Source organism: Hippocampus zosterae, chromosome 14 (genome assembly GCF_025434085.1).
Source record: "Hippocampus zosterae strain Florida chromosome 14, ASM2543408v3, whole genome shotgun sequence".
NCBI lineage: Eukaryota > Metazoa > Chordata > Actinopteri > Syngnathiformes > Syngnathidae > Hippocampus > Hippocampus zosterae.
In genome coordinates this window covers 8,426,172-8,452,997 of record NC_067464.1, presented here as the reverse complement: position 1 = coordinate 8,452,997, position 26,826 = coordinate 8,426,172, and the positions used below count along the sequence as shown (strand labels likewise).

The following is a 26,826-nucleotide window of genomic DNA, read 5'->3' as shown; positions in this document are numbered from 1 at the left end:
AACCCTTTCAGGCACAGCGGTCACTACAGTGGACAGTTTATCATGTTATCAAGTTACTGGGTACATGAAAGGGTTAAAAAAGTGCTCGGGGATTCTGGTTTGGCGGCATATTAAGGGTTTAAACGATTTATGCAGGTCATTCGAAACATTTGCAAATGTCAATTTCCATCGGCGCTTGGACCCACCACAAATAGCGAAGCTGTATGTGCATTTACAAACATCCAAGACACACAAAATCTGAGTCCGCTTTGCATGAGATGGAAAAAGAGGCCCTGCGTGACCTTGAGCAAGACCTCGAAGTTTTCCCCCCCAAGGAGCCTGTTGGCACCTCACATGGCAACCTCCCCCCCTGCCCCGCCATCGGCCCGTTAATGAGGCAACTCCGGAAAGCGGAGTACCGTGAAAGTCAAGAAGGCGCCACATTTGCCATAAAAATGACGCTCCAGCAATATCACTCAAAAGCATGTTCTCGGCGCCATCTCTGTAAATTCAGCATTTAATCAGATAGCGAGGAGCACGCTCGGGTCAGACTGTGAAGCATTTGGAAGCAATATGATGCCTTTTTTCATGAGCACAATTCCAGGAGAGACAGCTGTGGAGTTTATGTCACCGAGTGACATCATGCGGCGCAGTTAAGACGCAGCTTACGCAAAGTATAATGACTGAAACCCAATCGAGCGTTTGTGATGCGTATCGACCTTTTAAATTAGGCGGTGATGAATTAAAAGGAGAGGGCCGTCGACAATCTCCATCTGAAATGGATGCTAAGTAGATGATTGTTCAAGGAAAGGAGAGGATTGAGATACGCGCAATGCTTACAGAAACCTTTTGCACAATTTTACGCTTCCAACTTGTTGGATTTGATTTGCCCTCTCTCGGAGAAACTTGTGCGCCAGTTCAGTATTTTGCTTGGAGAAAACTACTTTAGCTGTCTCAGGTTTAAAACTGCCAGTTCCAGTTCATTCCACAGACTAAGATTTCAATCTTGGCTCATTCAAATGCCACTTTGGAAATGTCCGATGTTTTGTTCTTAACTTTTCTCGGGTGTTTTTTGAGGCCGGTTCAAGGTCTTCTTTATCCTGCGACCAAGATTTCTGACAAGGCACTACAGGCATACGTTGCTCAAGAATGCCTTAAAGGTTTTGAGATTTTTCACAGATTGACGACACGCTATGCCGGACGTAGCAAAGCAGCCCCAGAACATAACAGAGACTCTTTCATTGTTCCACAGTAGATGACGCTTTTCTTTCGTATGCTTTATTTTTGCATCTGAAAACAGACCGCCTCTGTGACTTGCCAAAAAGCTCCAGTTTTCTATCATCTTTCCGAAGGACATTTTTTTTCTTTAACAACCATCAACCATTTTCAACCATTTTATCAACCATTTTGTGCAACCCTGAGGCGATAGCATTTGGAGCTCAGGTTTTTGCACCACACATGAACTGCCTGTCAAGGCAAAACGATCGGCACAGTCCGTGCTTTACAAACATTTCCGACGTCGTTTCGCCACATGCTGAAATTGTTTAGATACAGTTTGGCAGGCTGCAGTACCTTGCAAGGTTCCACCGGGTCAGGTAAAGAGAGCAGATGTGACTTCTAACCCCCCTCGTCCCTCCACCCCCTAAAACCCTGAAAGCTCCGGAGGGTTCTAGGTACAAACCCTCCTTTGTTTGTCCCCGGCAGCACCAGGCCTAGCCATGATGTCACGGCTATTTGAAGGGCCCTCAACTGGCCAACTATAATAACCCATTCCTTTAAAAAACATTCTGCACTGGAAGAAATCTCCCTCTGTCGCTCACTTAGGCACTCGACATTCCTCACGGTTCTTGAACCTCCCAATCCAAACAGACCGTGCACCCTCATTGCCGGGGTTTCTTTTGACCGTCCCCCGCAATACGATTCCATTTCCTTTCAACGTTTTGGCGGATTTTCGGACACAACGGTGCCCTTCATGCACGGTTTGTCGCTAACCATGCCATTATTGTTTTGATACAATGCAGGCTGTAGACAGGGGTGAGGTTGGACATGACACGGCTCCCCATTCATTGTTATTTTAGCAAAGATGCATCTAATTTAATAGCAATAGCTTGTATACGGCAAATCGAAAACAAACGGCAAAGTGAAGACAAGCCGTAACTTGAATTTAAGGAGCCGACAAATAGGTTTACACTATAAGCGCTAGATAATATGTGAAAGTCCAGGAGTCATGAATCAAGAACATGAGTACGCGTAGGGAAAAAAAAAAGCTTAAAATGCAATCCGCCCCAAATCCTTGCATGCTCTTGTTACAGTGTTTGGGGGGGCTGACGCCATCCGCTCCCACTTCATTCACAAATCCAGCTACAGGAAACAGGTCCCTGGCCTCCTGTGCCAGCTGAATCACAGGAAAAAGCCCGAATGATTTGGGGCCACAATGAGCTCCAGATGTTGACGGCGACAATATAATGTAAGGGGAAAGTTCATCACTCTCCGCTTCCTCAGGTGATCGGAGACACGCGGGACACGCCGTTTAGCCTGAAATCATCACCCCGGCCGGAGCAGACAATAGGAACACTATCAGTTCGCAATTATTCCCAAGTTTATTGCTAATAAAATCCACACATAAACACGACGGTCCAATGTTTATGTGTCTTCCTGGAGGTTGCCGCAGGCATGGCTTGAGCCTGGAGGGGGAGCCTGGAAGCGATGGGGCCAGTTGTCAGGAGACCACCCTAAACAGGCCTAAACAGCCAGCTGGAAGGATTGAGGAGGCGCCATGTTGCACCGACTGACCAGATTCTTCAGATAGCTTTAGGGAGGACAGGCTGTCCGCGGCAGATGGGGAACGGACCCACCTCACCACCCCCCACCATCCACCGCTCACATCTCCCCTCAAACATCCATAACGATGAGCCAATGTACAGCATCTTCATTTACCCTTGCATGGTTTTGACGCAGGATCGCTTGAATGTATTTTTTAGGTCATCGAGCAGCTGCTAGGATTTCATTCACTCTTAGTTGTTTTATCCTGTGATGATAACAAACTGATACATCGGCTACTGACTGGGCAACCTGAAACGGCAAATCGTACAATTTGGAATTCAATCAATATTTTCAGGGACGTCCTAAAAAGTCAAACACGTTTCTGTTTCATTTAAGTATTTAGTGTTATTGTAAAGTAGTTATTCTTCCTTTTATACATTTTACAAAAAATGTTATGAAAGCTACTATGAAAAAAATCAGTTTTGGGGGGGTTCAGTGGGGGGGAAGAAAGTAATTGATTGTAAATGGACTTGGTTCAACCATAGATGGTCAACTATATTCTACAACTGTTGCTAAATGCATGCTGATGAATTAAAAGGGTTCACAATGATCTGATTCAAAGCCCGTATTTTTTTCCTCGACATGAATGAAACCTGCTGTGTGTAATGGCGTGCAACCCATAAGAAACAATTCAATTTCAAAGAATGCGAATGGAGCAGAGACAGCGGGCACTGAATGGTGGGTGGGAGAAATCGTAGGACTCAGCTCAACGTGAAAAATATCCAGGTCATGATATATTGCCATACTATCCATATATATGACTATAGGAGTAATACCAAGCGATCCATTTATTCCAAAAACATCAAACAAATGACTAATAGACGCTACATCTTGATCTATGACTACTCTCTTTTTTTTCTTTTTTTTTTTAAGGTACCATATGGTGCAGATAAAGCCCTATAAAAGTGCATCGACTCCACTGGGGTTTCTCCTGAAGATTAGCGCACCATTAGAAAGCATCTATATTAACCCTGGAAAGGTTGCCCTCACATTTAAAAAAAAGATAAACAACAAAAAAAAAAAAGCCAAAAATTGTCGCGGGCCAACCAGAGGCAACTTCAAGTAGGCTTAAAATGCCACCCCGCCGGTGTCGTGTGAGCGATTCTAGAATGAGCTCCACTTAAAAGTGTTTGCAAAAAAACTGAATGGCCTTGATGTGATGACGGAAACACGGGCAACTTTGATGATATGCGGCGTAGCGCAAGTGCGCATCGAACCTTGGCATTAAAGCTGGCTGCATGCCTCCACCGCAACCTTTCATTTTAGCACAATCAGCAGACACCCCTTTGAACTCCTGAGGGAGACTGGAAATAAAATGCGTCCCCACTATTCCCAACACACAAGCCTCTTTATTACAGTAAAAGCACCTTTTTTTTCTGACACGCTTCCACGTCTGCCTGATTATGGTTCTTCTTCGGAGGCGAGCGACAGTGCACATTCTCTGGCCCTAATTAGGCATCTTAGAGTAATTAGACTAAACATAGCCTTCACGCTCAGCTTCGCTCATTCATCAAGCTCCCTCTCCAGCCCAAGAGGAAATACGCACACACACACATGCACACACACACACACACACACACACACACACACACACACAAAAAAGGCAGTTACCGGCCACATTTCACCCATTCTGCCTCATTGATGAGCTGTGTGACAGTCTCAAAAGCAAGACACCCATTTAAAGGGATTGCGTTTCTTTCGGTGGCCCTCCTGTTGCCAAAGAGAGTAGCCTACGGAGGAGGAAACGCTCCAGATCCATTTGATTCATCAAGGATGAAGTAGTATGAAACAATATCCCGGGCTGCTGTTGACTTTGGGCAATGAGAGGTCGCGGCTGTAACACACTCAACTGGGAATGGATTCACCACTAAACCTCTGTAACTCCCCTTGCTTTCGACCATCACCTCAGGGGGGGGGGGATTGTTGTCTTTCAACATGTGATCCAACAATCGAAATGTACAATCAGCATTTTTAAAAACATGATCTGGACCAGTGCAGGTTTCGCTTCATGTGCCGTACTTACCGATGACGATGAGGGTGTAGTTGACGTTAACGCTGCCAAAACCGTTGGTGGCTTTACAGATGTACGTGCCCGTGTCGTCTGCCTCCACCTCCTTGATCTTCAGGCCTATGCGGAGGATACGAAAACGGATCCAGCCGCTGTGGATGTTGCGTCCATCTTTGGTCCACATAATGAGTGGCGGAGGGTCTCCTTCCACCGGGCAAGGCAGCTTGATGGCACTCCCAAGGCGGACCGTCTGACGGTGAGCAACTTTTTCAGACACCCGCGGAGGTCCTGAGGATGGACACAAACACACACACGCACACATTAACCAAAAGTAATGCTTGAAGGCTTGCTCTGCAAAATAAACATAGCTTCAAATAAGCACAACAACTTACATGCTTAGATATGCAGCATAAAACTTTGCACGTCATATGAGCTGAAATTAAAAGCATCGCAGATGGATCTTTTTTTTTTCACCTATGCCCCCTTCAAACAAAGCAGTGACTTTTAATTACAAGTTTACATAACTTCAGATCTGACCAAGTTCCACAAGCTGCACCGAGGCATCAAAATGACAAGCTGAGATGCCATAGGACACACAACACAAGGCTCGCACCCGCATTTCAAAGACAACCCTGTTAGGATAATTAAAAACTCTATATTGTCCATTGATATAAATCTGAGGGTGACTGTTTGTTTCTCAATATCCACATCAGGGCAAGATCTGGCCCGCCAAAGCATTTGTGGCCCACTACCGCAAATCAAAAATTAGTTTAAGACAGGGATTTGCCCTTTTCATTTTGGCAGAAAATATGACCAAAGTTGCATTTATCTTCACTTTTGAAAGACAAGGTTTCTGTAGGATGTGTACCATTCTTGAAAGGCGTGACAAACACTAGGCATATGGCAAAAACTGCTTATTTTTCTAAAACGTGATTAAACTAAGCGGCAAGGTGGGCGACCGGTTAGCACGCCGAGCGACCGGTTAGCACGCCGGGCGACCAGTTAGCACGCCGGCCTCGCAGTGCAGAAGTGCAAGGTTCGATTGCCACATTCCAAAAACATGCATGGCAGGTTAACGGAACACTCTAAATTGTCCCTGGGTCTGACTGTGAGCGCAAATGATTGTTTGTCTGAGATTATGTGCCCCGCCTACTGCCTGAAGATGGCTGGGATAGGCTTCAGCACCCCCCAGCACCACCCTTGTGAGGATAAGCAGATCAGAAAATGGATGGTCATGACTCAGTCTTTTGTCATAGCCCCCCAAAAAGTCAACATTTCACAAATTCTGCCGCGGCTGTAAAACTTTTATGACCACAACTTTAGTGAAATGGAAAATGCGACTTGCAAATTCAACATGACATAGCACCTTTTATTGCATCTGTCGTATTTTTTTAAGACAGTTGACAGATTTAATAAGGACACATTTATGGATAATTAAGGCTTTCGTTTCGGAAAATCATTCAATTTATGAAATTTATTTTCTTAACCGAAAACCCCCCTCAGCTTTACAGATTTGCTTGAGTACAAAAGTTCACTGTTGAAACACAAGTTGAGCAAATGAAAAAAAATAACACGTTGGGCAGGGGCAGATGGAAAGAGAACGAGGTAATTTGTCATTTTCTTGTCTGATTACCCAGAAATGCTGAAACCAGATTGTAATAATTGGACAGGGCCTGTCGTCCGCAGCCAGCACAGAGAGGGCAAAGTGTTCTGGCTCAACTTTTTGTGTAGCGTGCAAGAGATCAAAGCTGTTGGGGGGGCGGTTGGGTGGGTGCAACGGCGGGGCGCGCGGGGCGGGTCGCACTTCTGCGGACAGCAGCGGCTCTTAATTGGCTAGGGTCTGCTCCCTCAGATCTGGTGTAGTGAAGCGGTCTGAAACACCCTGTGATAGTGTTAGGAGGCTCGCACCACTGCTCGCACAACACCGGGCACTCAGCGAGCCCCGATCCCCAACCCCGCCTCCTGAAAGCTAAACAAAGCCCTGAAACACTGAGCGGACCAGACAGCCAATCAAATGCAACCAAACCCTATCGCAAGTCTGGGCCTCTGAACAAATGGCCCGCTCTAGTTGCAGTAAAAACAATGGCGAGGGTATGTACACATGGCTTCTCCCAATGCATACACACACACACACACACACACACGCTCAAACAAACACACAGTCACATTCCTCTGGTGCATTTCACACATAATGGTAAACAAGAACTTTATTGATGGGGCTACAAAAAAGGGGGGAGGCGAGCCAGGTAACTCCATCTGGTTGTTTCATCCGTCACATTGCCGACAGATGGATAGGAGCTTCGCGTACATCTGGGTGAGCTGGGTTGTGGATTTTTTTTTTTCCGCCCCAGCGGTGAGTCACATACTGTACCGTATAGACACTAAACTGAAAAGCATGTTCATTTGCAGCCACGCACTCTATCGCGCCGGTATACAGGAAATTGGAAATGTCATTTGTTTACGTCTGTGGAGAGAATGCAACCACAGTTTTTTTGGGCTGTCGTCAGTTGGCCCATATCTCACCCTTTTTTTACCACAACAGAACAGATGCGCTGCTGTCTTCTTTAAAACCACAATTGGGTCACAGTGTCGGTGAACTGAACTTAGGCAGTTCATGATTTGATCCTAAATGAATGAGTTAGAAGTCCATTAAAAAAAAAAACTAAATATACAATTCTTTCCAAATCTCAGCAAATGGGACTCACGTTTTCTCAAACCAGGAGGCCACTAGAGTCGGTGTTCGGTGCCGATTAATGACAGGGCGTGAAAGAGCAAAAAAAAAAAACCTCTGATTAATGCACCAATGCACAGTGACTGATCATTGCGCCAAGTCTAATCAAAGCACATTTGTTTCTAAAAGTTGGAAAACAACTTGTGTGACGTTCGCTAGCAAAGCCGTGATGGATGTTTACATGACCCCTGAGTACATTTGATGTCATTTTCAGTTGACAGCAAGTGGCAAAATTAGTTTTTAAAGCGCTGTTAACTATACACACAAAATAATGAAGTGATCAAATTCAATCTGAACTTTTGCTGAAAATTGTCAAATTAGTCAAGCGTCCCTTGAACAGTTCCACAAATCATCTCATGTGACATCACGCGAGACTTCATCAAATCTCTGGGGGTCAACATGAAACTTTTTTTTTCTTGGACTTTTTGTGGGGGGGTTTTTTGCGACAAATATACCCAGAAATGAGTAAAGCGAAGGTAAGAAAAAAAAAGTGATTGTTGAGCATCTGAATTCCGCCTGCTAAGCTAACCACAAGCAAGATCTTTTTATCCCACCACTAATCAAAGGTTGAATATTTATTTGGATTAATGTTTTACACTTGTTCATTTGTCCATAAAATGAGATGCCACAACTGCGACACAAAACCATTAAAACACCGTGCTATAATAAAATGTTATCATAGCTTCAGCATTTTTACACTGGTATAAGTACAGAAGTTAGTATAGTCTAAGATTGTTATTTACAGTATGTTAAGTGTGCTCTAAATAAAAACTATTATTATTAATTATAGATATATATTCATTCATTCATCTTCCGAACCGCTTGATCCTCACTAGGGTCGCGGGGGGTGCTGGAGCCTATCCCAATTATTTTATTATATTTATTATTAAATGTGGCCTGCACGGTTGATCAGACTCACAATTCTGAGAATTGTGATTTGAACGTCAGCTCCGGCCTTCCTGTGTGGAGTTTTCATGTTTGCCCGTGCGTGCTTGCCAGGGTTTTCTCCACGTACTCCAGCTTCTTCCCACACTCCAGAAACATACATGTTAGGTTCATTGGGTGCCAAATTGTCTATAGGTGTCAATATGAGTGTGAAAGGCTGCCTGTCTACACGTGGCTCCAGCTCACCCGCGACCCCAATGAGGATAAGTGGCATAGAATAGTGATGGAAGGATAAATTCTTTGAGGAAATACAGTACTGCTTTGAAACCGCCCCCTATTTTAATATTTTTAAATTTATATTTATTGATATACTTTTTTTCTTCTACTTTCTCCCTTTCATAATTTTGCTGCTGTAAATTGGGAATTTCTCCATTGTGAGGCAAATAAAGGTTTACTTATCTTATCTATCAAAATCTGTGAGTTTAACCAATGCTAAAGCAATGCTACACTGCAATCATCCAACACAAATCTGGCATCTAATCCTCACTGATACATTGTGACTACTGTAGCACACTGTAATATTTCTTAAACATGTGTTTCCACTTTCATTTACTGTATTTCATCACTGTCATCCTTACTGTGGCGAAGATATGGTAAATGATATGGAATGTTATTTGGGACCCCTCTGGCTCCAGACGTTTATAAATGAGCCTAATGCACGAGAAGCTTTTTGGCTGCTGCTCCAAGTGTTTGGAATGTGCAACAAATTATTTCCTCCCTCAATCTGTGCTCTAAAAAAAAAAAAATCTTTTGAACTCTCTTCTGAAAAGAGAGGTGCCGAAATCAAGGACGTGGTCTGCATCATGTAATAAGAATTTGCGCTTGTCTGCATGACCGCTATCCTTTCTTCAGCAGGGTCTCTCCTCCGCCTCCTCCCTCTCAAGGACAGGTTCTCTTAACCCTGAAGTTGAAAGCGCCGAGACCACAGAGGCTCTCTGTGCAGAATGGAATAACTTCTTTATCTGCATGATTGAAAGATGCAACATTTAATCGTACCATTTTGCTGAAAAATGAACCGGAGCCGCACTCTCCTTCCTGTGTCACCAGGCTGCCTCCTGAGCATACGGCAAACCACGCACTGAAGTTGTAATGATTGACAACGTGCCAGCTTCATGTCAAAAGTGGCTGCTCGCTCAAATTGTTAGAATTACTCGCCACTCTCTGTATCGAAAACGATACACGCGAACATATGGGCTTCCCCGTCTGGCGGCGCTGGTATGGAGCGCCTTATTATAGCCGGGCTCCATGTCTGAATGGAATCTTTCATAGTGCAGGAAGAGGAGAAGGAGGAGGAGGAGGAAGAGGCCTCACGATTCACAGAATTAGCTGTTTGTCTTTGCTCAGTTTGCTGATAGATTATTTTAAGAGAAAGGTCCACATTCAATAAGTTGCATTTTTGTGACAGACTAAAAATAGAGTCACGAAGGGCTCATGACATGCAGAGATTGGAAGTCCGGGAACATGTCATAGGAAGCGTGTTCGGAAATGCAAATAAAAGAGGGAGGGGGGGGGGGGAAGTCAACATTATAGAGGATTCTTATTTATGAACACGTGTGGATCTGTAATGACGGGCAGATGCCACCTCCCAAATCGTTCTTCTAATCACTGCAAACATGTCAATAAAGGGTAGGCTTGGCCGATGACAACCACTTTAATAACTAACACCTGGAGCGTCAACAACTGATATAAGACTTGCAAAACTGCTTGCACCATCCAGGACGTGGTTACTCAAACAACATCTGTAAACATTGTCTCGTAAAAAAACAAAAAACAATTTGCTCCTTAATCTGCAGCCAAGCGCAAGAATTTGTTGTGCATCCAAGCGCTTTGTATCCACACACAAGCCGCGGTGATTCATTACGATGATGAATACTGCTACGGTATGCGTGAGCGATTTCGCTAAGACAAAGTGCGGTGGAACCTCCAATGTCGAATGTTTCCGAAGTTGTGCAATATGAAATTCAAACAAAAAAGATACGACTCTCAAAGTCTCACAAAACATTGGCAAACCAACATGGGTGAGTTCTCTGCCTCACTGATTATTTCTGTTTAACACCGCAAAATGGTAACAGCGTTGGCAAACAGGAAAAACACGATAGAACTGAAAAGAAAATGAAAGTTAGGAAAATGGTACACAAATTGCTGTCAGTAAACATTGGCCAAAAAAAAGAAAAAAAAGAAGAGAAGAATGTAGACCAAAAACTAGGCAACTTATTTTTACAGTGACAGTTAAAGTTAAAATGCGACATCAAAGGTAGCCCGGACAGTTAATCAACATTTCACGATGGTCACAGTTAGAGCCTGGAATCAATTAAATCACTGAAACATTAGATATGTATGAAAAGGCTAACACATTTTAAAGAAGATGAAGGAGAAGCACTTCCCCCTGAAGTACAGAACTGGTCATGGCAAGTCCTTGACCACTTCAGCCAACCAAGTGACATCAGCAACGTGGGCGGTGAGACCCCTTGTGAGGATCTGGACTTGAGTTTTTGGTTTAACTGTAGTTCCCAGCAAGCGTTTTAATTTTACATCTGTGTTTTGGACTGCTTATCGCTTCAATAAACACCTCAAGTGCATTGGCGACTGGCTCTTTTTTATTCTTTTCCACCTCACTTGACCAGTGGCATATCTGAAGGTTACTTGTAGGACAAAAAAAAAATGGAACCACGAATATCTTTTAACCTTAAAAGCTCAAGTCAAGGTACCACCGTAGGTAGTTTAAGGCGAAGAAGCAGAGACAGTTAACTAGAGAGTGCTTCCTCCTCTTCGTCCTCCTTCTCAGTCGCACTGTGTTAGGCCAACGGACCGTACAAATGCAGACAGACAGCACAGAGGAGCACGGGCTAATGGAGCCTAGTCTGTCAGGGCCCTATTCCATTTTGCTTCTCTTCCAACCTCGGGCTCAATTGTATAATGCACATCAACAAAATGAAACGGAGAGCAGGAAGTTCAGGGCGAGCAATGCGAGCTAGAAACCAAATCCACGGTCTGAGACTGGAAAGTGAAAAGGTGAGGAGAAGGTTGCAGCTTGGGGAGTGTGTGAAAGGCCACAAGTTTTTTTGTGAGGAGCTGGCTATACATTTCACAAGTGCAGATACGAATCAGCATTAAAAAAAAAAAGCGAGTGGGAGAAAGATAGGAGGTGATGGCGGTGTGGGGATTGGAAGCTCTTCTGACAGCAGCGAGGCGGCCCGGGAGGCTGAAAGAATGCCGCTTTTTCTTCACCAACCCAAAGACCGAGAGAAAATCAAAACCCGTTTATTCTCCCTCACTTTGCTTTCCAATCAATAGGTAAGAGCTTGAGTAAGACCAGCCGAGACAATGGTTCTTTCTGCAGCACCATCTTGATGCGGGCTCAATAGCAACAGCATCCGCGTTGGGAATACTCGCCACCGAGCGATTAGGTGACTTGAGCAGCAGCAGCAGCAGGAGGAGAGGGCCAAACGCCGAGAAAGAGGTAGGCAGATGCTCCCTGGAAGAACATCGCCTTCTTGTTCTCAGTCAAACCTTTCTCCAAAACAACGGGGCAGCCTCCATCAAAAGAAAAAGAAAAAGAAAAAGAAGAAATGACGATGGCGTCATAAAGCTTCTAGAAACATCTCCATCACGCGGCCTGCCCATAACGGGGCCTACTGTGGCGCCTTTGAACTCTAAGCTGCTATATTTCATTAAACTTGACGGCCCTCTGCCGGCCCGGGCTGCCGTCGTCGGTGGACCCCAGCATGTGTGTGTGAGTAGGTATGTGTTTTTTTTTTGTTTTTTTGGCAAAAGGCAGCGAGCACGACTGTCGTCTGAAGTTACGACAAGGCCCAAATCCACCCTCCACAATAAATCAACGAGACATAAACGGCTTTATCGGGTTGGGGTCCCCGCAGTGTTTCAACAAAGACCACCTCTGTTTACATCATAATGACACTTTTAAACCGTTTTGGCCGTGGAAACAAGCAGAGGTGCAACTCCACACACCATTGAGAGCATTCTTGGGGAAAAGGAGCCTCTTGAAAGTATCGTCCACCATTCAAAATGATCACAAGTCGAGGCCGGCTGCTACCTCAGAGCAGCACTTCTGATGATATGAAAGGCTTCTTTTAATGCAGGGTAGAAGTTGTTTTGCTGCCTTGGAAGTATACTGCAGAGTCCTTTTTGGAAATTCCTAGACCGTAATTAAAGGAGGTCTTTCCTCTATGTTAGAAGTTTATGTTGAGATGCATTAGTTCAGATTCAACTTTTTCTAATCTGTTATGACATACGACAACATTAAAGCACATCTTTAGGAAAGTGCCCGTTTTATTTTCAAACTTAAATGAACTAAAGAACTCAATATAGATTAAACTATTTTTTTAACTCTCGTATTATGTTATCCCGTTCGCTCATTTCCTCACGTCCCCAAAAATGAACGTGTCACAATTGCTAATGAACTGCAACAGATCCAAATGGGAGGAGCGTGACAATGACAGTATGATATACTTTTTGTATTTCATGCCAATCAAAAGCTGTCTTAGCTAAGAAAAAAAAATAAAATAAAAATATGCACTTGAAAATATGACAGTGACCAGGAGCAGAGCATGTGGATTTAAAACTGATCTCATATGATCTGATCACACGCTAAAAGGGCCTCTCCTGTATTGTATCATCATTGACAAACAAATGCAAATAGCAGCTCACAGACAAATCGTTCATAGGACACAATTTGCTGTCAAGATTCCTATCGTCAGCATTAAAAGAAAAAAAATATTGTTGATCTTAAATGTTAAGTCTTAAATTTGAAACAGGAGCCCATGAATGTACATAGGGCATACCTTTGAAATGTAGGCCTGCCTTTGGCCAGACATGCTCTGTCACAAAGGGGCCACAGTGAGTAGCACTCTGCAGGCTTTATCTCACTCCATTAGGCTGAGGACTGTTGTGCACACCAGGACTGAGTGTGTGCTTTGGGCTACTTATCTGGGAAGAGGCACAGGGAGGGCGAGGGTGCGGGGCGTCTGGGAATGGAGAGAAAGGCCAGATAGAGTGACAAACAGACTGAAGGACAGGGCGAGGGGTCCCGGCAGTGAGGTTGGGGCCGGGGGGGTCAGGGTGGATAAATGAACTTGAAGCCAAAGAGGGGTGGTTCCAGGGAGGCACAGGAGCTAAGATGGCAAAGTGGTCTCCTTTAACACCGCTCATAGGGAGACGCGGGCCGCATGGGCCGGTGAAAGAGGATTAGGCTGGCTGAGGCGGCGGTAACCAGGAATCTCAACAATCTCACACCCAGATCCTGGGCCTGGGCGCAGCCACATGACCCTCTCTAACAGACGGCTTTCTTTCTGTAGCCCAGTGGAGGCTACAGACCAGCACCTGTTTATGAGTGTCCATCTCTCAATTTGATGATGGATGGACAACTCGGAGTGGGACATCGTGTGGGAGCTCATCAGTTTGGAGCATCGTCCCGCTCAAATCAGATTTATTAACATACAAGGTGGAGAGACTTTAAGACTACGTATGCCGATGCAGCTGTTCGGACCTCGGGTTATAACAGAGAAAAATAAGGTACAGTTTTAATCGTCGGCCTTTAAACACGCCACAATGGTTTTGAAATAAAAGTCTGTGATGAGTGTGTCCTTTCAGCTTGAATTCAAAAGCTTTCACTTAAAACTCATTCAGTACTAGCCAATTCTGGACCAAGTCTGAAAAGACGTTCAGAAACGTCTTTGGGAGTGAATGAGTTCAAGGGTCCCGTTTAACCAATGACTCGCAAGACGTTAACTATAAAGGTGCAGACCACCCTACTGTTCTTTCAAGACAAAATGCAAAGATACAGGAAAAAAAAATAAGAAGTGGATATCGGATATTACGTGGTCATTTTTCAGCATGTTTGACCGCAGTAATCGACAGTATATGAACTTTAAGCAGCTCGGAATGCAAATGAAAGAGGACCCTAAAAACAACACCGTTCAACTCTGGAGTGATTATTATTCGTACATTCATCTGAAGACAGAAAGGAACACCAGCAAAAGGCCCAAAAGCGCGCAGAGCAAGTCAAGTATCCGCTCCTTGAGGAAGAAAAAGCTCATGACCGCATCAAGTGAAATCAAGAATACCAGATAAGACTTCGCCAGAAAATGCTGATAAAAAGCATGCCATATTATGTCATGTCGTGGGAATCATATTCTTTGAACAGATGAAACATGTTTTCCAAATCTGTTGTTGTTTCAGACTCCGAAAGAGCTTAGGAACTAAATCAAAGAATAAGACAAACTCTGGTGGAACTTCCGGCTTTCTTTTGAAAATGGGGTTGCGTAAATTCTGTACATTTCTGCCCACCTCTTCCTTCCAAGCCACATCATGTAAAAACATGCGCCCCATTTTAAGAGGGCCATCAACAGCGAGGTGCATCCTGCCGCTCCCTTCTCCCATCTTTTTGCTGCATTCCACAAGGCGAAGCAGACTTTTCATCAGCACTCCGGTCACAGTCGGGGGTACAGTACGGAGACGCAATGAGCTGCAGATGGTCCGCATAGTTTGGTCGCTGTCACGCCGCTTTGATGTGATGCCGGAGAGTGGCCAGACACGGTTTGTGTTGAGATGGCCACGTTCGTGTGATCACAGGATGGCAGCGCAACGCTTTTGAGATTTCCATCAGCGTTGTCTCCAAGTTTAGAAATTGAAGGGCAGCCATACTCCAGGATACTGGGGAGCACTAGAACTTTCCAGGAGAACGCGCCAGTAGTATTGTGAGATTCAGACGAGAGGCAAGTTGCTGGCGCACCGGCAAAGCTCCCACTGACAGCAATGGGGCCTCCCCACAATCCAGGAATATCGCGTCGAATTAATCCGTCATCGTGGCGCTGCTGAGCCTGTCGTGAGCATGTGCCGCTCACCCTGTCACTGTGACAATTTGTTACCCGGTTTCACTTGCCACTCCAAGAAATCCAAGTTCACTACCCACTTTTTAATCTTTTGATGTCTCCCTCTTTATTCGTCAACCGTCCGCAATACAGATACCCATGAAGATGTTTGCGAGTTGCTTCTTAATCAGCCGGGAAAGGCCCCGACTCACTCACGACCCTGCACAGGATAAGCGGTAAGGACAATCTTTTTTTGGTTGGTCGGCCAGAGAGACAAACCGAACAAGAAACTACAGTCAAACCTTGGTTTTCGAACGTCTCTGTTCTCCACCAAATCGGTTTTCGACCAAAAATTTCGATTGTTTTATGCCTCGGATTACGACCGAAAATCGGTTCTCGACCAAACTGAGCGCTCTTGAATGCGCCACTTGACTCCTCTCGCCTTCCTTACACGAGGAAGTGACGCTTCCTCGTGTAGCGTTCCATTGTGAGCAGACGCGTTCAATAAAGTTTTGTATTTTTTTAAGGGTGGTTTTGGTTTTTGAACAAATCGGTTTTCAAACAGCCTTCTGGAACGGATTATGGTCGAAAACCGAGTTATGGCTGTATTATTTTGTTGTAGAGTGGACCCTCAACGTTTGACCATAGTTCCACTTACAACACTTATTTTGTAGGTGACCCCGTTTGGTTTATCATTATTGATATCTTAGTGAAAGGATGTACAAAACAAGAAAGGATGGTAACGGAGCAACTGCAATTAGCTTAGGACAAATACTTTTTGTCTCATCTTTTCAATTTGTTGGTTCAATTCGATATCATGGCAATATTTTCATTGACATTTTAAGGTTCATTCGAGAGTTGGGTTAACAAAGAGTTCAAATTGAAGAGGGTCCACTGTATATCAGTTCCGGTGTGATATTCACAATATGGACAAGAGTATCGGCCGAACTGAGAATAAAAGGAACAGAGTTGAACCTTAGAAGTCACATCTGCTCACTTGAACTGACCCAGTGGAACGTTGCGAGGTACCGGAGATCACTAAACTGTATCGAAACGACGTCAGCAAGGCACCGTCTAAGATGACTGTTTTGCCTTTGCACACAGAAGCTCTGTTCATTATTGAAAAAACATGTGCTCGGTGTTTTTACCACATTTATCAACTTAATGTTAGACTCGATGGATATGGAAAACATCCTCACCTCTTTTTTGCAACTAACAGAGCTTCTACTCTTAAGTGTCGATTCAAGACCCTGGCGCATATGCGTTTTAGTTTATCCTAAAGGTGTTTGATGCATTTGAGACTTGGGTTCTTTTTGCTTACACGCCAAATTCTTCTAAGCACGTCCTCCTGAACCTTACTTGGTCAAGATGGAAACGAATAGGCCCCTCTTCAAACTGTTCCCGGAAAGTTGTCCAAATTGTCTTGGTCAGATAAAGAGCTAAGCTGTAACGGTCTTGTATGTGTTGAAAAAGAGAAGGACAAAACAAAGAAAAATACTTTTCTTCATATTATAGCGGTCTTTTGGCCTGCCGAAAAACAGGCAGCTAAAGATCATAACAGATGCGCCACTGTAAACATCGTGACATGCTCATCTCTTCTATTCATCATCCATGCTTAAATGCCTTTAAACAGACACATGAATCATGTACATATGTTGATCGAGTATGAATGGAGGCCACATGCGCCAAATACATCGAAACCGGGGCCGCTCCAAAAAGTCATATCCTTGTACATGAGGAAATGCAATCTATATCACCGCATGGTGCAGTCTGGGATTGTGCCGCTGCCTCACTGTGAAGGATAAAAGATTATGCTCTTTGCTCCTGAAATGATTATTCCTTGTCATCCTATTCCGCGCCGTTCCAAGTGAGAGCAAGGACACATTTTCCATTCATCGCAGATGAATCGGTCCCGTCCTCGCCGGAGTGTTTTAGGGGGGAAATGGGAGTCAGCGTGACAGCTTGCGCTTCAGCGGTGAAAAACTCCTGTTTTGATGAAGTGTGACAAGCATTGGCCCGAACCGCATAGAAACTCAATCAAAGGGGAACAATGCAGTCAAGACTTTCTGAGGTCACTCAAAAGAATCGCTAATGAAGAAGAAAATGGGATTGGAAAAGAAAAAGCCCCAAAAAGCTATGTGGGGTTTCATTGAAGCCCATCAGAGGTGAACCGAAAGGAGTTTGCAGAGGAGGAAGCAAACTGGGAGGAGGCTGTGTGGAAGTCTGTCGAGGCCTCATTCAAACCTTCTTATCCCGAACGTTAGCTCGCCGCGGCTTTCTTCAGGCCAAGCCATCGCTGATTCCACGGCCATAACTTTCAATCAACCATTAACTGCACAACAGGGGTTTGTGTGTGTGCGAGTGTGTGTTCAAGACACAGAGGACAAATGTGTGAAATAGTTGCTCGGGCAACAAGTGATGAAAGCGTCAAAGCGAAGAGGCAAACTGCACCCGGCAAGAAACACTTTTAGGATATTTTCTAAGCCTGATGTAGATCAAGATTGATCATGAGACGATAAAGTGGCACAGCTGGCAATGCCAAGTCCAGCAAACAAACAACCACAGGAGTTGGCAACCGATGATTCTGCACTTCAAATCAACCGCGCTGAATAGCAGCACAATGACTGCAGGACAGAACCTGCGGAGCAGAGGCGACGTCCTGAAGGCTGCCATCATTCAACATGGGCATCTTTTCTCAAGAAAACAAAAGGTTGTCATGGTTTGTTTTTTCTTTTTTTTGGGGGGGGGGGGGGGGTTGTATGCTGGCAAAACATTGTGAGAAAAAGCCAAGTCAAAGACACAGTTGAATCTGTAAAACAAATTTTGAAATAGCAGATCCTCTTCTTGATGGGTGAAACAGATCACTTTGGGGGACATGCGCCTTTTGCGGCATGGCAAAAACCCCTTTACAAGTGTCTGAAGGCTACTGTGGTAAAGAAACCCCCAAACCAAACATATTGTGCATCTGAAGTCATTAAATAAACCATGCATGAAAAAGCAACCTTGAGAGAAATCTGTTGAATGTATTTCTCCGCCCCCCCAAAAAAGTTTTGATGTCTTGCACATTCCTTAAATGTGTTCACTCAGAGCTAACCGTATATTATGGCGGACTATACGTTTTTCTACTCAATATAGTTATTGTGGTACCTTGACTTACAAGTTGAATTTGTTCTGCAACCAAGCTCGGAACTCCATTTATTCACATATCAAATCAATTCTCCCAACCTGAAAAGAAGTGAAATTTAATTCATCCATTAATCCAGTTTGGCCCTACCCGTGTGTTCATGTGCTCCTATTTTTGTTTGTGTACCTTAAAAAGACATGGCCTAGTAAGTGACATCCAGACCCGTAGTCAGGTTGGCCGGTTAGTCTGCGCGTGAGCATGTTTGTCCCATTCAATAAACGGCTGAAAGCCCAGACGACTGCGGCTTTCCTTGCCACATGCAAGGGCATCACAGTGCAGTACTTTAATTCATTCACTCCCAAAGACGTTTTTAAACGTCTTTTCAGACTTGGTCCAGAATTGGCTGGCACTGAATGAGTTAATTGCCCCATATTTTTCAATTAACTCAGGTGACGACGTATCTGAAGCTTGGTTATGGGTCCGATTTGGGCTTGCAACACAAAGCAAAACCCCCCCCCCCCCAAAAAAAAAAAAAGAAAGAAAGAAAGAAAACCTCAAAATACCAGTGCATATTAAAGAAGGAAAATTATGAAATACATTTGACTTATTATCAAAATAACTTTTTTTCTTTGCGGAACAGTTTTGCTAATCAATGACTTCATCTGTGGAGCAACTTTCTAATTTTCAGGGCAATTTTTTTTTTTTTGGCAGTTTAGTCCCAGGGACTTGATGCAAAAGTTTTATTGAAAAATACAAATAACAAATGATATTACTGGCATAATACAAATTCAATATATTGTATTAATTAATAAACCTGATAGGCCGCACCTCCCAGCTGACATACGTTATAACGTACACCAAGTCATTTCTGGTTCCAGTCCTGTTACAGTGTGAGAGAAAAACAGATTTTTCTGTTTGTTTAAATGAGGCATAAAATCCAAATTTGGACTTGCGAGCTGCAAAGCATATCCACTTATTTTGAGCCTTGAGATGAGATAATGACTAATTCTTTCTTTGTTGATTTAATAATTTACACATTTGACCGATTTCTTAAATGCTCCAACAAAACTAAACCAGAGTAAATTGAAACTGTGAAATGAATCAACACAACGACTGCTTTTGTCGTTCAATGGGTTTCCAATCCAACAATGTCGGGAACCCTCAAAACTTGGAGAAGGAGAAGTGGTGGGCAAGAGAAGGCCCTGCCACAGCAAGAGAAAGAAGAAAAAAAAACAAATGGGGTTTTGGGCCAGTGGAGGAGGCACAGCAAGAGGGGTTGAGCAAGACAAACATTTCCCGCTGTGGAGCTGCAGAGTTATTGTCAAGTCCCATGTACGGGTCGACCCCTGCTCCCACATCCAGGTTCGCCTCCAGCCACTCGGACCGCTCTCCCGTTGGCCTGACGCACGGTCAAGTCCGCTGTCATCTGACGCCAAACCAAGCGGCTGCCAAAGAACACACTTCGTGCGTACACTACATCTGGTAGCTCATGGAAGTTGAAGCGGGGAAGCGCGTAAACACGGTTAGCATCTGAATTGTGATCGTCTGACATGTGATTGTGTGGGGTTAACTGGAGGTTTTCAGATTCACAACGGGAGGAGCGTGTGTGGTCCGAAAGCATCCCAAAACCCAAACAAACTAATGAGCTGTGGATGCAGCCTCTGGACTCCCCAAAATACACATTTGGAAGCATTAGCATACAGCTGACAGAGATAAACATGAAGAGTGGACAATGCCTTGTTGAAACTCCACATGAATGCTAATTGGAGTGGTCATTTAAATCAGTCAATGAGGGACTGTTGCTAACGGGGATTATATGACCCCTCTTAAGTAAACACCAAGTGACCTCCATTACGACTACTTATCACAGCTACAGCCCTTTCCTTTCTTCCCCCCCCCCGAGGGGTGAAGTCTGACACATTCCTCCCCCTGCCAACTGCCGGGGTCGGTAGGGTGCGCGGATTGTTTTCGTGGTGAAGCGGAGGGAAAACACGTGCATTATTCCCACCTCCGGGTGATGTCGGGTGGGCTTGAAAAATCGCCCCGGTCGTCTCTTTTTCAATGGGTAATTTGCTTAATAAGACCAAAAACTAAAACAAAACAGCAGACGTCCAATGCTGAGTTCTCACGCACACCTCAACCGCGGCGCCTCAGGAGCTTGGAGCAATCGGCGCGGTCTACTACGAGTGTTTAAAATTAATCTGCCCCGTTCCAACCTGGGAGGGGGACGGCCACATCATAATCCACCTATTGTTTGTCGCAAATGGGCCTCGGCTCAGTAAATAGGAGCTAAGATGATCCGAGAAAGACTGAAGGCGATGGGGTGAGTAAAGGTCAGTCCATGCCTTGTTTGAACAACAGCACATTAAGTTAACTTACTTCCTCCAGCTTTACGGCGGTAATAAAGGGGAGGAAATGCAGTGACTCGCAGGCAGGACTGACTGTCTGCTTAGTGCGATGATCTCTCAGTCCTACAGATGGAGCTCAACCAGAAAATTAACGATGTTGACCTTCCCGAATCCTCAAATGGAATATTTAAAAATAATACACAAGGCAAGGTATTCTTTCTGTCCAACCAACCCCTCCGGAGAGTCTCTACCTTGGCCCTTGCTGGTCAGGAGATATTCCGAAACGACAAAGACTTTGGGGCATTGAGTTACTTTTGAATCTCACTTCATTATGCGCAAAAGGAAATGGAAAACTCTGCGGATGCTGCCAAATGGCCTCGTGATTTTAACAGCCACTGGCGCACCGTGCATCACAATACCTCCTTGTTATGAGAGCGTGATGTAACGGTGCTGTAAAATGTATATTTTTCCATCAGGGTTGCAGAGTGTGCGCTAAGTTTGTCCAGATGGCTAAAAAGGTAGAACAAATGTGAGCGGGCGTGCGTGCGTGCGTGTGGGTGTGTGTGTGTGTGCGTGTGCGCACATGGTTGTGATGCAGCAAATTGTCTGTTGATTGCTGAAATGCAAGGAAACGATGCGTTGTGTTGTTTGCCAGAGGAGACACCTGGTTTTCCTTTTATTCTAATTTGTACAGAACACCGCGGCTACTTTTTCCAGCTCGCTTGGCTTCAGAGAGGCCCGTCGTCCCAATTCAAAATAGCATCGTGGGCAATGAGAGATAAACATTTTTGGGAGAGGAGATTGAGGGACAAAAGAAAATGGACTGCTGGAGCAAAGTGGAGACGCAATACTTCAACTGTTATTTTCAACGGTTTAGAAAAAGATCGCTCAGAATGTTCTGGACTCCTGTTTCTATGACGATACTAAGAACTAAATCATGCTAACAACATTGCTGATGAGCACAGTGGCATTCGCTCGACCAGCGATTCCCCACCCACGTGCAGCGGCACATGAATTTATACTGAGAGATCGTCATGATCCAATTGAACACGATTGGTTGAAAAATTATTCTTTGTTCAGCGATTAAATACGCTTCTAGAAGACAGCAGAAGGAACATTTAAGGTGCAATGTATCCCCAGTCTACCAATCATTTGTAAAATATTCTGTATGCACTACTTCCAGAAAAATTAGGGGTATTGGGCTTTCAGATGAAATGACAGGATGAATCTAAAATTCACTCTAAGCTTAACAGTTAATATTTACTTGACCTTTTGTCAACTTTTCAATGGTCGTGTGTCCAACTGTTCATGGTTTTAGCACTTTTTGTAAAACAGGTGTCGCCAAAACAATGGTTTTCCAGATTCAAATGGAGTTGGAATTGAAACAGCCTTCGTCATCATCATCATCATCATCACCATTTTCGGTGAATATTGTGAATATTGCGTATATACAGGCCAACTATAACTTTTGTGACATGTGATGGGTTTGGTGGTGCGTCGGGAGATTTTTCGAATGTAAAACGTGCCGACTAAGAAAGACCACTCTCAGTGGTAAACTCGTTGAGACGGAATTAGCGGCGCCTCTTTCTGCTTGTGGCCGAGCAACAGACTCCAGTTTGCCTCAACGGCTTCAAGACGCCATTCGTCAATCAATTTCACACCATCAACAAAGTCAATAAAATGCCTATCCATAATTTACATCATCCTTGTACAACATCGTTTGTGCATGCCTGGAATTCCGGCGGACCAGCTTTTGTTGATGCAAAAAAACGGGGCCCAAAAAGTTCCAGTGGTCTCTGATCCTGTCACCACATTAGAGACTGCGCTGGGACACATCACTGGGCACCTCCTCTGACTGCTGGGGGTGGTTGGGGCACCAGAGAGGAGGAAGTGCGAGGGGGGCCAATTCTCGCTTGGCCAGGCGCAAAGTCTTTCCGATGTAGAGGGAGGGGGTTGGGGAGAGGGAGCGGGGTGGGTTCCATATGTTTGTGTGCCACAAGGACAGGGGGTGTGCGGGGATCAGATGTCACCTGATGACTGACAGCAACAGGCTTAAAATGTTTTCGCTCAAACTTACTGCCTCCTCCTTGGCTGCATTGTTGGGCTAACAGCGGGAAAGCGACACGTCCGACGCGGTTTGGCTGTTTCCGTGCAAAAGTCAAAAGAGGTGGAGGGTGAAAGGGCGGGGGGGGGGTTGAGACGGAGCCCCGGCCTTCATGATTTAATTTACATTTGTCACAAATGTCATCATGCATTGTTAAATTTTACAGGGGCCGTTTTACAGTCTCTGTGAGCTTCGCCTCGCTGCAAAAGCGGGTTTGAGTCGGAGCCGCAGCCAGTATTTCACATGCTGTCAGAGCGGTGCTGTTGTAGTTGGACTGTAACACGCAGCTCAGTGTGTCAGAACCGCAGGAACTTGTATTTACTTTGCTTCCACATGATCATTCAGGATCATCGAGGAGTGTCTGCCAACTCCCTATCAGTCGGCACATCTGCACGAGGAGCTTTGACAGAAAAATGATGAGGACCGGGATTTATTGTACGTCTCCCATCTGTTCATCTGTAAACACACAAAATGGCCTCTAATCGTATTTAGCCTTCACGACTTGTTTACTTTTGGTTTAGTCGTGCCGTGAAGGCACGGCTGCCTCGCTGTGAATGAGGCATTGTCAGATCTAGTCCGCCCACCTCTAACCTTCTAAACCAAAGCGACTCCCTTTCCTGCATATCTGCCACATGCAGGTATTGTACCTATCAGACGTCCCTCTGGAGTTTGTTTTGCTAGCGTCTGGATGTCCTCAAATGGAGTTGATATGTCTGGATCTCAAATCTCACTCATCCCTACATCTTTTTTTTTTTTTTGCATCGGCCTTTTCTGGTGGCCCTCGGGTTGCATCAGACATGCTTGAGCGGGCCAGTGATGCTGGGTGAAATCACAGAAATGGCATCCGCGTGTTATTGGGGGATCCGTTGACAAGCGCCCAGCGTGTTCTCTTAAAAGCAATGTACTGACCCTGGCACTGGAAACTGTGAATTGTGGTCAATTCCTCGGCCAGCCAGCCGCAGGAGAGCTGCCTTCTCTACACAGACTTGTGTTCTTTCACTCTGGGAAGCTGATGGATGATGTTTGTTTGGTTTAGCTCTGGAGAATGTGCGCACACACACGCACACATTTGAGTAGAAGCAAGTTTGCCCTTCTCTCATTCCCCAGCCCATGTTGATTTTGGGCTCCTTTTAGTTTTTTTTTACTTACTTTTCCGTCTCTTACTACTCTGTGTGAAAACATTAACCGAGACTTTTTCACCCCCCCCCCTCCCGCGCTTGAGTTATAATGAGCCATGAACACAAAAGTTCCAGTCCCACAATAAACAAAAGACAGTTCACGTTCATCTCACCTCGCGCACAGTGGACCAGTAAGACAGCCTCCAAGAAGAACAGCACAATCTTCAGTGCCGCCATAGCATCCAAATACAACTTCATGCGCTCTCAAACTGAAACACACATGGACACAATGTGACATTGTAAATGGAAAATATTACTACGAGTGCAAAAAGATGCTCGACTCATGATTCCCAACTGCTGTGTCACGGCACATTAGAGTGTTATGAGAGATCACCGACTGTGCCGCGGGAAGTTCTCCAGTACAATTTAATGGCTCGAAAATTATTGTTTATTGACTACAAATCATGTAGTGGTGATAATATATCCATGCCAGTAATGTATCATGATGTATACTTTTCCATTAGATGACAAAAGTGATATGCCCTTTTGTGACTTTTATGGGGAGGCCATAAAATACATAACGTACTTTTCAGCTCGGTAAAGACAGGGAAACACTGATTTACTGTGATGTATGTTTTGGGGGAAATTAGTCCCATTTTTCCTGTAGACAATGGTCATAAAAGACTGTATTCATCAAATGAATCATCATCTTCAATCTTAGAGCAACTTTTCAGACTTTTTACCTCCTGAATTTAAGTGCAGGAATCTATCAGTGTTAGTCTTCTCGTATATAAACGTGGTTAAATACTTTCCACAATGAATTTCCAGTGATAATACAGTTACATCTTCGCAGTGAGGTTTTCACTCATGCAGTCCCGACTACAGTTAAACTGCCACCATTACCCCAGAGTTAACCTGATAGAAAGATATAAGTAATTATTTTTTTAAAAATGTCGATGACAAACCTGACTGAATCACGTCAAGCTCCAACCAGCCTCCTGACAGTTTCAGCGAAAGTCCGCGCCGAGTCCATGAATCAAAAATGCCACTTCTCGTACTTTTTTAACACTCACGTAACACACTCAGCCTTGTCGTTGACATTCAAAAAACATCGCAGAAGAACTCAGAAGGAAACACAAGTCTCGCCAACCCCTCGCCCCCACCCCCAAAAGGGCACCGTGCGCCAATATGTAGAGCGAACCCAGCGTGCCTCTTTCGTGCCTCTCTGCCCCTGACCAACAAGTGACGAGTGACTCGTGCCGTGCGCGAGCTCGGCCAACGTGTGCGCGCGCAGAGGCTTCTGACCAATCAGTGGCCACGTATGCGTTAACCCGTTAATTCCCACCACCCTCGCGCACAATTGCAGTCAAGTAAGCCCCCGTTTCTCGCGGGGTATCCTGTTGTAAAGCGCTTTTAATATTTATTTACTTGCTTTTACTTATATTGAGCAGTTTCAATCGTTGATTAGTGTTTATTTTATGGAGTTTATATTTAAATTGTATGTATTTGTTTGTTTGTTTTTTTCTTTTTTTTAAGGCTTGGTGGGTCCAGTGGTTAGTGCTTCAACTTCACAGTGCAGAGGTCCATGGTTCGATTCCGTCTCCGGCCTCCCTGTGTGGAGTTTGCATGTTCGCCCCGTGCCTGCGTAGGTTTTCTCCGGGTAAACTGTTTTCCTTCCACATTCCAAAAACATGGATGGCATGTTAATGGAATACTCACAATTGTCCCGAGGTGTGAGTGTGGATCGTTGTTCATCTATGTGCGAGCCCTGCGATTGGCTGGCAACTGGTTGAGGGTGTCCTCGTCTACTGCCTGAAGACAGCTGGGATGAACTCCAGCACGCCCGCGACCCTTGTGAGGATAAACGGATTAGAAAATGGATGGATAGATTGAGTAATAGGTCTTTTGTGTTCATAATGTTTCATACTTTTTTAATTGTTTATCATATTTTAGCAAGTCATTGAGCCTTCTCCTCTGGGTGTTTAACAATGTGAAGCACATTTGAGTTACATGATCATGTGTCACGTCGCGTGTCCGCCAGCAGGTGGCGGGTTTTCTCCCCCGCCATCTGCACACCTGTCCGTAATTTCGGGCTGATTACCCTCTTTTATTAAGAGACTCCGACAGTCATCTCGCTGCCGGAGAATTCCACGCCGTGCCATATTGCTCTCGCGCTCGATTTCGCTATTTGTCATTTGACCCATTGCCTTTTTGCCTTACGGCCGATTACTCTTGTTATTCGCGTTTAGCTTCTAAGATTTTGTATTAATCGTATTTCCGCCATTTCAGGCCCTCCTCGCGTCGTCTTGTTTTCCGCGAGCGTTTTCAGTTGTAGTCTCCTTCTTTGTCATTCCTGGTCCTTATTTGACCAGCGTTTCGTGTTACCGTTTTTTCCCTGTCGGGCTCTTTCTGTTTTTGTCATTAAAGACACTCTTTGCTTTGACAAGATTCTTTCGTTGTCTGTTTTCCGGGGATCCAACTCTTTATTTTCTTGTTCTGCACGGAGCGATCGTTATCGCTTCGGGCAGAACGTGACATCATGTATGAAAAGTGCTCTAGAAGTTTAAAGTTTGATTTGATGTATTAAAATTCGACACACATTGACTTCTATTTACAAGTGTTCATAGTTCGCTTCTCTCATGAAAAGACCTCACAAGTGTTCATAGTTCGCTTCTCTCATGAAAAGACCTCTTTTTTTTATTCAACTGTGTTGTACAGGTCATTGGTCACAATAATGGTGGCTTTAAAATCTAAGGCTCGGGGTTCGAAGCAGGGTTTTAAACATGGGTTAAGATTTCCAAGTTTGGGTTTTAAAT

At 44.6% G+C, this 26,826-nt stretch overlaps 1 protein-coding gene across 1 annotated transcript in view; it reads right to left on the bottom strand.

Annotated features, from left to right (window-relative positions):
* The window catches only part of LOC127614175 (fibroblast growth factor receptor-like 1), a 30,840-nt gene extending 5,571 nt beyond the window's left edge, over window positions 1-25,269 (bottom strand). The window contains exons 1-3 of the mRNA XM_052085341.1: window positions 24,976-25,269; window positions 24,184-24,279; window positions 4,826-5,098 (exon numbers count right to left, since the gene is read on the bottom strand). Of these exons, the coding sequence (XP_051941301.1) occupies window positions 4,826-5,098; window positions 24,184-24,268 (358 nt within the window). The 5' untranslated portion in view covers window positions 24,269-24,279; window positions 24,976-25,269. The remainder of the gene's footprint in view (window positions 1-4,825; window positions 5,099-24,183; window positions 24,280-24,975) is intronic.
* Between the last annotated feature and the right edge of the window lie 1,557 nt (window positions 25,270-26,826).